The sequence below is a fragment of the Ischnura elegans genome, chromosome 2 (assembly GCF_921293095.1).
Source record: "Ischnura elegans chromosome 2, ioIscEleg1.1, whole genome shotgun sequence".
NCBI lineage: Eukaryota > Metazoa > Arthropoda > Insecta > Odonata > Coenagrionidae > Ischnura > Ischnura elegans.
Genome location: NC_060247.1, coordinates 13,036,075 through 13,048,447, shown reverse-complemented (window position 1 = coordinate 13,048,447; position 12,373 = coordinate 13,036,075). Strand labels below are relative to the sequence as shown.

The window sequence follows — 12,373 nt, the reverse complement described above, 5'->3', positions numbered from 1 at the left end:
ACCTACTTAAAATTTTTTTTAAACTGATACTTATCCTTCTTTTGCTACGAGTATTAAATTTTATAAATCGTTTTTTTTTTTTCCTTGACCACAATTTTTAACGTTGATTAGTTTCTCGGAGAGGAGGTCTTTGAGAATTAAATGCAACATTTTCGGAGAACGTTATGCTATATGTTTATGCCTTCATCAGGACTTTTTTCAATAAAAATGGTTTGTCTACAATAATAGTTTATAATTTGTCATCAAAACAAATCATACATATTGCAAAAAAGCCCTGTTGATGGTATAAAAATATAACAAAACGTTTGCCAAAAATATTGCATGCAATCTCAAAGACCTCCACTCCGAGACACTAATAAACGTTAAATTTCATATCTGGTCTATTATTAACTATAGTTTTATCTGTTTGGATAGGCGAATCGCAGTAAATTTCAAATGCGCTGTTTTCAAGGACTGTTTCGGGGTGGTATTCATAGTATGGGGTCTTGGTATCTATTAACTTGTGTTAGTAGTCCAGTTTTTGGTGGATAATTTTTGCAACTTGATTATGTCTACTTAAATATTCTGTACATTAGCTAACATCTTACAGCCAGATACAATGTGTTGGATTGTTTCAGGCACTTGAAAACATCTTATACATTTGTCATTTGTTATGCTTTTATCACCAAGGATGTACTTTGCATAATTTTTAGTGCAGATAACCTTGTCTTGTATTGCAAGCAAGAACCCTACGGTTTCTCCATAAAGTTCACCCAATGACAACCATTTGTTTGATGAGATTTTATCTACATATGGTTGATTGAGATCATTGATGTGTCGTCCATGTAATTCCTTCTGGGCCCATAGTTCTACCTTTCTATTTAATAGAACGGCTCTTGTGTTGGTTATTCCATCGGTCGTGCCATTTTTTTATAGATTTAATGGCGTTAATTTATTGTCGGCATATACTATTGATTTGTGCAGCATCGAACTATTTGATTTATCGTAAAAGAAATGTTTTAGTCCATGAATTTGATTTTTGAGGAGCTGCAGTGTATCATATATTATATTTATTATTATTATTACATAGATACTTACCGAAGGCCATGCCAATGACTCCGTGAAGGAAGACGTGTGCGCCCATGAGGAGGACGGAGCCTTTACACTCGAGGCCGATGATAGCGAGGCAGACGACCAGCACCTCGGCCGTCTGCACGGCGATCAGCCACAGGTTGGTGAACGCGTGCGACAACAAGATCTCCCAAGGCGTGATCCCTGCTCGCGAGGCACAAACAGACCACATGGGTGAGCTGATGATCATCTCTCTGAATGTACTGACGTCAAAATGGCTGCGAATGGGTTTTCGCATTTCGACGTTTTCAACAAAACGACTCATCGCTGTTGTATTCACAGGGCGGAGGAAAAATTGTGTCGCGAACTTTGAACCCTGGATAGCTGATGCCAGTAGAAACGAAAATTACACGAATGATATTTCGGTCGAAAAAACGGCATTTTTAAACAACAGGGACTTAGAGCCACGCGATCCGATTGGCCGCGAGTTTGCCCTGTTGCCGGATGCTCTGGACAACTCATGACTTGGAATGCTTTGCCTGCATTTGACTTTGCCTTTGTCCAGAGCCTCATTCGTTGTCACAACAAATTCGCGGCCAATCGAACTGTATGGCTCAAAGTTTCTATTGTTTGAAAATGTTTCGTTTTCGACCGAAACAGCGTTCGTAATTTTGATTTTTGATGAATCAACAATCCAATTTAACGATTTGATCGTTGGATTATTCTTCCTCATAGAATGATCCTCCAAAGTTGTTAGAAAATTAATAACTTTGCTTGGCTTCGATTTTTAGTGGGTCTTCTTCGCTTCTATTGCGTTGAAGTGTTTTTCCCCATCCCATCCCTTCCTTCCCTATCCTACCCCTAACGAGGGGCGTCGTCGGGCTCCTATCGCGGCGGCCCCTCTATCCCTCTATTTTTCCTTCCTCTCCAGCCCCTCCCCGGGTGATCGGGCGTATAAGCCACGGGCTTGGTTCCCGGCCCCGGTGTGTTGTATCCCTCAAGGGTTCCCCTTGAACCCTCGTACTCTTTGGTATCAGCAATCCAGGCCTAAAATTTCGTGACAATTTTTCCTCCGCCCTGTATATTCTAAGAAATAATTTACTTGTAAAGCTTCGCGCTTTGTCATTTTTCCTCTTATTTCATTGTTTGTTACTAATTACGATATATATGTAAATTTAGAGATTTAAACACACAACCAACTAAAAAAAGGAATGCTGAAAACAATACAACCGTAACAGGCAAGGAAGAAACTTTTCTTATGATATATTGTGCAAAACATTTTCTGAAAATAATACAACAGTACAAGTAAGTTAAGTGAGTTTATCAAAATACTGATTCCTCTCCGCATTCTCGAGTATCGAATTTTAAGGGAATTCTATGTTTTTAATATTTTATGTAGAAATAAAAACCATGAAAACAAAGTCTAATCAGCCAATGAGCGACTTTCCATGACACGGATAGATCAGAGGGAAAGGTCAAGAGCCAATATGGTTTTAGGGACACTGGTATACCAATAAATATTTGATTGGTGTGAATATTTTAATATTTGGCTTCATATTCGTGCAAACCCTGGTGTTTTGCAGATGATTTTATTCAGTCGTTTTCCAGCAAGGCCATTATTTGACATTTAGAAAATGAGAATGTCATTTTTTCGATGGAAACCACATCAAATGTTCATTACCTGCCACCATGAGGCGGTTCCATAATCCTTCCTCCTTTTCCTTCACCATCGTAATGGCTGTCATTCCAACCACGGAGAAGTACATAATTCTGAAAATAGAGAACGTGTTAACTATGGTTCTAATCTGGTCGAATATGTTCTTATTTTCCTTAAACGGTGGAGGTATGGAGAATGGAACGTTTTATATTGGTTCATATGGCAAATAAATTTCTTTTCTTTGGAAAATCAAAGTATGCCATTGCTTCTGTAATTTTTTGAATTAAATATAGTTTCATAATTCGGCTCGGAAAGATGCTTGACATCTGAATTATTTCGTTTTCCCGAAAGGATTCATTATGTGCATGGCCATTACGTGCGTGTTATAATTGTAAAGAATTAAATGCAAAGCGTATATTGCATTAGGCTATCCATAAAAACTGGAGATAATGCAATTCAAATAAATTATTGAGATATATTCATAGTGAAACGTATACATGTAAGTCACTGGACACCTTTTGTCGCATATAATGATTATTTTCTTTTCAACATAATAAATGTGATGAACTTAATATTTAATTTAATATAATTTAAGTATTTTATGGATAACTTGTATGTAGAATAGATGGCGAGCTGAAGAACAGAATCGCTCAATAAGAGGAGATTTCAGTTGTGAAGCATTGGAGTGACACCATTCTCACGCTACCCTAATTCAGATATAATAATTGACCAAATCGCACGGAACAGTAGGTGACGATAAAGTGACTACTTACGAGTTAATGATTCCTGGAGCCACGAAAGATCCGTACGATGGGTTCTTCTTGCCGTACACTGGATTGTGGAACTGAAGAAAGAGCAAGGAAGTACGTTTCACTTTCCTCCGTTCTAGTAAATACCTATTAACTAAATAAGGTAATAATAACACAAGATAATTTTAATTCAATGCCCACGTCTCACATTTGTGTGCCTCAGGCAGAAGAGAGCATGCTTTTACAAGTGTAGTTAGTGTGTTGCTTCGGATACCGAGTTGAGTGATCATATGATTATGAATGAATTTTTTCGCTCTCATTTGCAATTATTCTCTTCGGACGCGATGTGAGCCTCCCGAATATATAAAATAATATTCCCTTCCATTCGATAGAATATTGTTTTATCCATCCCATTTTCAAACATAAACCGGAAGGCTGATACTAAGATTGTAAATCATCTTCATTGTGTAATTTTTTAGTTGTGTGTGATAGTTACTACGAACAGTTTATCCTTTAACGTTTCAAAAGGTATTTATGTGTCTTTTAAATATTAGGGAAATCTTCCACAGTCATGTCACAAAGTTATACTTTTTACGCATTTTCACACATTAGTTCGAGCTTGATTTTTCATTGCGTCGTATGATTGGTGTAGAAACGAGATATGATATTTTAACAATTCCGCGTGTCACATGCATTTTCCAGAGGTATTCCATTTTATTTAAATAATTTCGTTGCATTAAAAAAACATGTTATAGAAATGGCGGCTGGCGGGTAAAAAGTTGAACTTCAGAGGTCCTTTACGATAAACTTGGATATTTCCGTGGTTAATCCTCCAAAATTCCGGATCACTCAATCACTGAAATCGCGTTATTACTTCACTGTTCGAGGTATTTTCTCTAAAACATTCTTTAAACAGCGTATATTGAGCAAGTATAGTCACGACACTCGAAGGAATTTGATCACTATTACTCATTGGAACCATATTCAAATGTGCCACTCCGTGGCTCTTGTCTTGGGTTATTATGCAGGAATCCTTGTGTGGGACATGAATAGCTCTCCTACTTCGATCGAAAGACTCATTAGATAGGAATAACAAAGGCGAAATGAGGTATGTCATGCGAGCGCTTTTCTTGTAATTATGGCATAGCAGTGATTATCAAGTAAAGCAACGTCACAGCAGGAACCAGTAAGATACATCGCACTAGATAGTGCGATGTTTGCCTAATTAGCAGGACAGAATGACAGTTGATTCCCTCGCCGAAGAAAAGTAGGCCGCGCGCACACGGAAAAATAGGGATACCCGCTGAATGTTAGCCGAGCGATGGGTCGGCCGCGAGTGATCGACATGCGCGATCGAGACCTTTTGTGTGATCGATTGATGAACTCGGACCAACTGCACAATCATTTTGGATCGATGTCGCTATTCAATCTTTCGAGACCGAAAACAGTCATCGGTCACTCAAGACCGATTTCTGCATGTCGTGTTAATATCCATAAAATTTTATTAGCCTAAAAAATTAAAAATATTAAATCAAGTAAAAAAGTACAATATTTTTTTACTAACACGACCTTCAAATGTACCCAAGACCTTCCTTTAAAAAAAGTTCCTGTTTCAGAAAAATCTTCGACTCAGCATTCCATTGCCGGGAACATAGGTACATGAACTCTTAAAAGACACATTGAATGCTCTTCTACTGTTTCTCATTTAAAATATTTTACGGGGAAAAAATTCAATCATCACACAAATATTTAAACCGGGTATGCATTTTTGAAGTTTTTACATAAAAATTTGACAGGGGTGAAATAATTACTCTGTAATACCTTGGCTGGCATAAACAGTATAAAAAAAGTATCTCCGAAGGCCGTAAAATTTGGCACCACTCGTCATGCGTTAAAATTAAATAGCATTATTTTGGGAAAGTGCAAAAACCTTTCATTTCAATAGGTAATACTCCAATACAATTTTGTTTGGTCTGCATCCTAACTCGCACTCACGTAAAAATAATCTTCATTTTGATATGTGAATAAATATTCTTATGAGTTCAAGGGATTTAGGCGGTATTTATGGTGGAAGTTTCGGCTCTTTGCGTTGCCGAAACGCGTTGTACGCATTAAAATGTTGTGAAAAAGTGCCACCAGCTTTTATTTCAATATTATTATGTTATATATTCTTCTGACATGCAGACATAGAGCCCAAGTTTGTATTTTTTCTGGAATAATGATAAAAAATATAATTACATGTGATGTTTTTGAGCCTTGGAACAGGTATAGCGTTGGCGTGACAGTCTCACAAAAACAGGATCGTGTCGAAACATCCATTGGGAACTGTCATGTTTCAACCTCGCTCAAAGCTAAGGTTAAACCATTTCCATCCAACCCTATGCGTCGTAATTACACCCTTACTAGCGATGCACCTGAGGTCTCATGCATCTGCTTATAGGCCATCTCAAAAGGTCTCGCTTCATTTTTTTTAAATTTCCAAGCCGCGACGATTTGAATTAATTTATTAGGCATTGTGAAGGAATCGGATTACCTCTCTTGGTAGACTTGCGATTTCAATCCACCGTGGTTTTTATTATTCATTTGTGTACATTTCTTCCGTGTTTTCAACACACGCAATTGCGGCTCATAGAAAGAGATAGTTTATTTTATGATGATGACCTGAATGAATTTTTAACGAAAAAAAAAAAACATCACCTACCTTCCTTCTGGCTCTCGAAACGTTAAAATTAGAACTTGTCTTTGCTTTTCCTTCCTAGCCCATCACCCAATAGCTGTCTTATTCACATTCCCCTATTCCGCCTCTCCATATCTCTCTTTTCTATCGAATCATTCCCTTGAGTAATTGTCGTCTCCAAACGTCCTTCCTTGGACTTCACCTCCCGTTTCATCGTTTTCAAATCCTCCCTAAAACGCCACCCCTAGCAACTCATCGCTTTCTAACCCGTTAGAGATGATTTACAATGTCTGGTGAACCAGTGGTGGCGTATCCAACGGCGTTTACCAGATATTGGGGTTTTTCCGAGTTACAGCCCCCTTGAGCCTTTAAAAGATGCCCCAAAACGACTACCATGGCCTCAAAAAAATAGAAACAGAATTAACTTTAATAAATACTGGCAGAAAATTACTGTTGTCCTAAAAATTACGTATCCAGCATCAAAAATCCCCGGATCTCCCTTTACCCTGGGATGTTTTGCATGCACCCCAAAAGGGCCCCGAAATCTCCGGTAATCCACCCTACCCCCATTTCAAAATCCTGGTTAACGCTAGCCATAAGATGATACAGCCTTTAAATTTACCCAGAGGTGATCGAAGGTTCTGGTTGGCTTCTGTTTAAGGTTATCTGACTTCAATATATGGAGAACTTTCAGCCACCGCCAGGTAAAAGCTGTATCATCTTATGTTTAGAGCTAACCGGACATTATAAAAGCGTCCCTTCGTCTTTTTATTCGTTCGACCTTGATATGTTTATTCATTTATTTATTTGTCTCCCGATTTGAGAGCCTTTATGCCGATTTCAAGGGGGTGAGACATAAATGGATGAATAAAATACGCCGCGTGTCTTTTCTGGGGTCTTGGCCTGGTGTTAATTTTAAATTCAGAATAAAGCCAACGCGACGTTTCGGCAGAGTTGTTTCCCACCCTCATTTCTTATTCTATACTTTCTCATGATAAAATAATTGAATTCCTGAAAAAAAAGCAAAATGTCTTTAGAAATGACCAAAATGTCAATGCACAACCAGTAGAACGCGGAAAACACATCTGAGATACGCATTAATAAAAAGTACAACGCAACGATTTGAAACCCTAAGTCTACAGAGAAAGGTCGACCCATCCCTTTAAAATGCAGTGTCATTATCATTAAAAAAGACATTTTGTCCATTTAGGATTGTTCATTTGCTTTGTTCACAGTATTACAATGGCTTTGTTTCGAAAAAAAAAGCATCAAGTAAGCCCTGATGAAGGCGAAAAAAGTCCGCTTAAACGCGGCTTTATTCTGCATTCAAAATTATTTCCTGACAAAGACCACTGAAAAGACAAGGCACAGATGTTGGAAGAAAGGGGATAAGGATATTTTTTTAAATATTAGAACCAGAATTACTTGATTCATATTTCTTCACTAAAAAGTATTGATAAATATTCCGTGCTTCGCCACCAGAATATAGGATTTTTTTATTAAACAAGCAACTTCTAAATGTTTTATAGAAAGCGGTAGAGTAGTTAAAAATAAACTTTTTCTGGTAAGTACTGAAAAATGTAGTGCTTACCTCAATGAAACTATAAACTATAAATTTATGTGAATTATAAGCTGTTTTGCCTGGGATATGAAAATGAGATTGCGAATTAAGTCACTTGTAAACAAGTCTTCTTACTCGACGTTCAGGTGAGAACTAACATAAATTACCTCTCCATTGAAATAAGTTGAGAAAAAGGTAGAGTTTGTTTTATTGATGCATTCTGGAAATTTTATCGCCTGATGTCCTCGGAGAAAAACCCACACAGGAATTGAATGCGCGGAGAGAATTAACGTCTGGTGTATTTTTGAGGTAACGGTATCTTCGTCACCTTCCATCTTAGGTTAGAGAAATTTCAGTGTCATGAATACGGTGTACATTGTGAAAGAGACAATTAATCCATTAAAATTATTGTCAAATAAATTAACGTGTTACTTACGTTCATGGGTGTTTGCGCAAATTTGGGGCTGTTTTGGCAGTCAACGAGCACTCCACGCAAGAAGTCCTGGAATTCCGTCATCATCTTTCTCTTCAACAACGATCCGATGATGCTGTCTGTTGATGAAGAATACACGAAACAGATGAAAATATTATTATGAAAACTCAGTGCATGATATTACTTTTTCCAGGAAATATTTACTTAAAAATCACTTTATATCTTTAAAAAATTGGAAACGGCATGGTCAGAATGCCGGCGCGGCGTAAGCCTAATTATGCGTGCATTGAATTTGATTCGAAATATTTCATCTAATTTAAATTATTTCAACGGAAAGTATTAACCGGCCAGGCCATGGAAAGTCGGAGGATTATCCAGCGTAGGCGCATAGAGTTGAGTTACTCCTAGAGTCTTGAGAAACAACTCTCAAAACAATTCAATAATTAAGGATTATCGGGGACGCGGTGTCCTAAGGGAGAAAAGCCAAAGTTCTCATGTTTTTCATGAAGAAATTCATGCAAATCGTCTCAATTAACCTTTTTTATTGCGTTATCCCATGCTGAACTCAGGCTTTTGACGCCAGCGAAGTAAATTTCCATTTTTTCTTTCGCGTCTACGATGTTGATTCCTTTTGGAGTTAAAACTCTTGCATTCGGACCACTTCCATAGCAGCAATCGGTATCCCATCAACATCCAGACAACATTTTCGGCGTTAAAATATGGCATCCTTGCGATATCCACGTTAATTCAATCAACGTTGTGTATCTGTCTGGAGATGGTAATGCAAAATGTGTGAAATATCCAAAGAATCCGGAAAACAACGTTGCAGCGATGTCCAACAGTGGACATCGCGATGTCCAACAGTGGACATCGCGATGTCCAACAGAGGTCCATAATACAACATCTCTAAGACATCTTCACAACATCTAATGGGTAGATAAGGGGTGTGCTTATTATTGTTTTTGGTAATCCCCAGATACACAAACGAAACATTTGTCCTCTTCAATTCTATACATTACATACGATACCTGTGGATACTGTATGAAATAACAATTTTTTAAATATCACGGATATAATAACTTGTACATCTACGCAGCGATATTTTTTACAACTCGCCGCGGACGTTACGAATAGGATATCTATGTAACGTTGTAAAAATATCAATCGTGAAATGACGATGTGTTTTTTAATCCATCAACCTTATTTAGATAACCAATGGATATCGTCTGCTGCTGGCGTTTGTAACAGGTATCGTAAATATGGCGGGCATGATATATATTGCATTTATTTGATTTAATGGATATTATAATTACACTAGTTCTGTTGAAATCCTTAGCGAGACTGCGGATATAACCTTGAATTTCCGCCTATTTCCAGTAATTTAATGATTACGCCATGATTAATTCAGTTCTGCGATCGTTTCTATTTCTACTGTAATAATAATACCTGCGATCTTTTCTAATCCTGCTGCAATAAAAATTATTCCTCTCTATCTCACCATGATTTGAGTCATTAATCCAAAGAACCAGTCCATGGCATGTGAACAATGCCAAGTTTTCTTTGCGACTACTTCATGTTACGTAAGTCTCTCTAGTTAGGATGCCCTTGCGGGTAAAATTGTGGAAAATCTTCTCGCGAACTCGTGCCTGCACGCAAATGGATGAAAAGAAAACGGCAAAATGCAATCGACGTGTTCCGGAGTCATCCCTCGTGATAGGGTAGTTTCCTTCATCAAAGAATACGAAATGTATTCATTGCGAGTCGGCACCCACCATGATTGTATTCATAATATAAAAATTCAAACTTTATACTTCACGACCCCTTATTATATATAATATATATATATTATTTGGTTTTAGAAATGACAGTTTAGACGAATGGCAATGGTCAATTTTAATCGCATTTGAAGAAGGCGCACATGCGATGCCACTCCACGTGACGTAACAGGGACCTAGTTTCTATTCGAGTAGATAGGAGTTTTACGTCGTCTGAGGTTACCAATGCATACATGAAGCACAGAGCTCAGGGAAACATCTCTCAATAATCACCTATTAAAAATGCCTATGGTTTGTCAATACCCTATCAAACGAAAGTTTCTTTCGTTTGATAGGGTATTAGCAATCCTTATTTAAGCCAAGCGAAACCTAATAGTAGCCTTCACCGCGGCAGCGCACACATCCTCACCCCAAGGTCACCTCACTTTGCGGCAGCGGGAACCAGGATGACGTCACACGGGCATTTCCCAGCAATCATACTTACAATTAGCCGTAGCGTTTTCGCGCGCTTGAAATTTTTCACTTTTCATTTAATCCCCTAAAATAGATATCGTCATTTAAAAATCTAAAAGTGTGAAATTCGCACTCTAGGAGTAATAACCTTTCCATTTAGGCAATAAAAAAATAATAGGAAACCACGCTATTGCAATATATTTACCTTTTACACCGCAAAAGTCACGGATAAAGATACCAAGTTCTGGTGCGTATCTGTTTTTACGCGACGAGTGAATTTAATCCCAGGGGACGAATGAATGGAGGAATGGAGGGAATGTCAAAGGAATGTTGGTAAAGCACGCGAAACATTCAACCGATTGCTATTCTGCGGATGCAAAGACATTCACAGGGAAGCATGGATTGCTGCGAAGGTGAACGACTGGTACGATGGAGCCAAGCAATGTAAGCAATTATTAAACCTAATTCATTTTGAAATCAGTTATTATTGGATGAATCTCATCTTTAATGACTTTCGGGTATATCTTCGATGGATATCGTCTGCTGCTTGCGTTTGGACCTGGTATTGCAGAAAAGGGTGGTTTCCTATTATTTTTTTATTGCCTAAATCGAAAGATTATTATTCCTGGAGTACGCATTTAACGCTTTTAGATTTTTAAATGACGATATCTATTTTTCGCGATTATATGAAAAGTGAAAAATTTCAAGCGCGCGAAAACGCGACGGCTAAGTATGATTGCTGGGAAAACCCCGCGTGACGTCATTCTGGTTCCCGCTGTCGCCGTGTGAGGTGACCTTGGAGCGAGAATATGTGCGCCACTGCGATGCAGGCCGCTAGCAGGGTACTCGCAGGTAGCAGAGTACCCTGCTAGCAGGTAGCGCTTGGCTTAAATAAGGATTATTAATACCTTATCAAACGCAGGAAACTTTCCGACCATATGCAGTTTTAATAGTTGATTATTAAGAGATGTTTCCCTGAGCCCTGTCCCTCATGCATGCATTGGTAATCTCAGACGATGTAAAACTCCTATCTACTCGTATAGAAACTAGGTCCCTGTTACGTCACGTGGAGTGGCATCGCACGGGCGCCAATTTGGCCATTTTTCAAATGATGTTATGACCATTACCATTCGTATAAATTGGGATTTCTGAAACAAAATAATTTGTATGTTATGAATACACTAATGGTGGGTTACGAATCGCAATCAATGCCTTTCGTTTTCTTTGGTGAAGGAATTTACCTTCTATGGCGGGCATGTTATATATTGCATTTATTTGATTTAATGGATACTTTCATTACACTTGTTCTGTTGAAATCCTTAGCGAGATTACGAATATGACCTTGAATTTCTGTCTATTTCCAGTAATTTAATGATTATGCAATGATTTATTCAGTTCTGCGATCGTTTTTATTCCTGCTGTGATAATCATAATGAGATTTTTCTGGAGTCAAGGTATTTTCCCATTTTATGGCATTGCGTGATACCTTCCTTCCTTGCAATACCGTTTTCTCCAGGGTTTCAGAACCACTCGCATAGTCTGCGCACGAAGCCTGACATTCTTTTCGATAGGGGACTGTGAAGATGGCACTTGGTGTTGAAACTCGTGATACATTTTCATGAGAATTACTAAGTCTACAAAAGCTAGAATATTTTCCTGTCTAGTGGAGTTTCATTTTATGTAGTTATAGTTGTAAAAGTAATAATAATAGAAGATATTGTTAAAAATATTGATATCTTGTTATAGCCTAGCTATAATCCACGCAAGTTACTCTTATATCTATCAAACAAGATTATATATCTTTATGCTTGTTTATTCACTGATGAGTACCGCAATTTTTTTAACGAATATTTTAACACATTTTATCATATCTATTGGATTTTTGTGGGCATAATTAAAATTACTTTGGATGCACAAAGATAATAAACCATGGAAAATATTTTTAAAGTGTGTATTGGATTTGTAAACAACGAAAAGTTTTTTGGAATATTAAATTCGCCTCGCAAACTGCGGCTGTT

General features: G+C 37.8%; 1 protein-coding gene across 1 annotated transcript in view; it reads right to left on the bottom strand.

The window, feature by feature from the left end:
- Positions 1–12,373, bottom strand: part of LOC124153398 (ABC transporter G family member 23-like) — a 116,991-nt gene that overhangs the window by 13,287 nt on the left and 91,331 nt on the right. Inside the window, exons 12-15 of the mRNA XM_046526525.1 lie at positions 8,131–8,246; positions 3,481–3,551; positions 2,732–2,820; positions 1,078–1,254 (exon numbers count right to left, since the gene is read on the bottom strand). Coding sequence (XP_046382481.1) covers positions 1,078–1,254; positions 2,732–2,820; positions 3,481–3,551; positions 8,131–8,246 — 453 coding nt within the window. The remainder of the gene's footprint in view (positions 1–1,077; positions 1,255–2,731; positions 2,821–3,480; positions 3,552–8,130; positions 8,247–12,373) is intronic.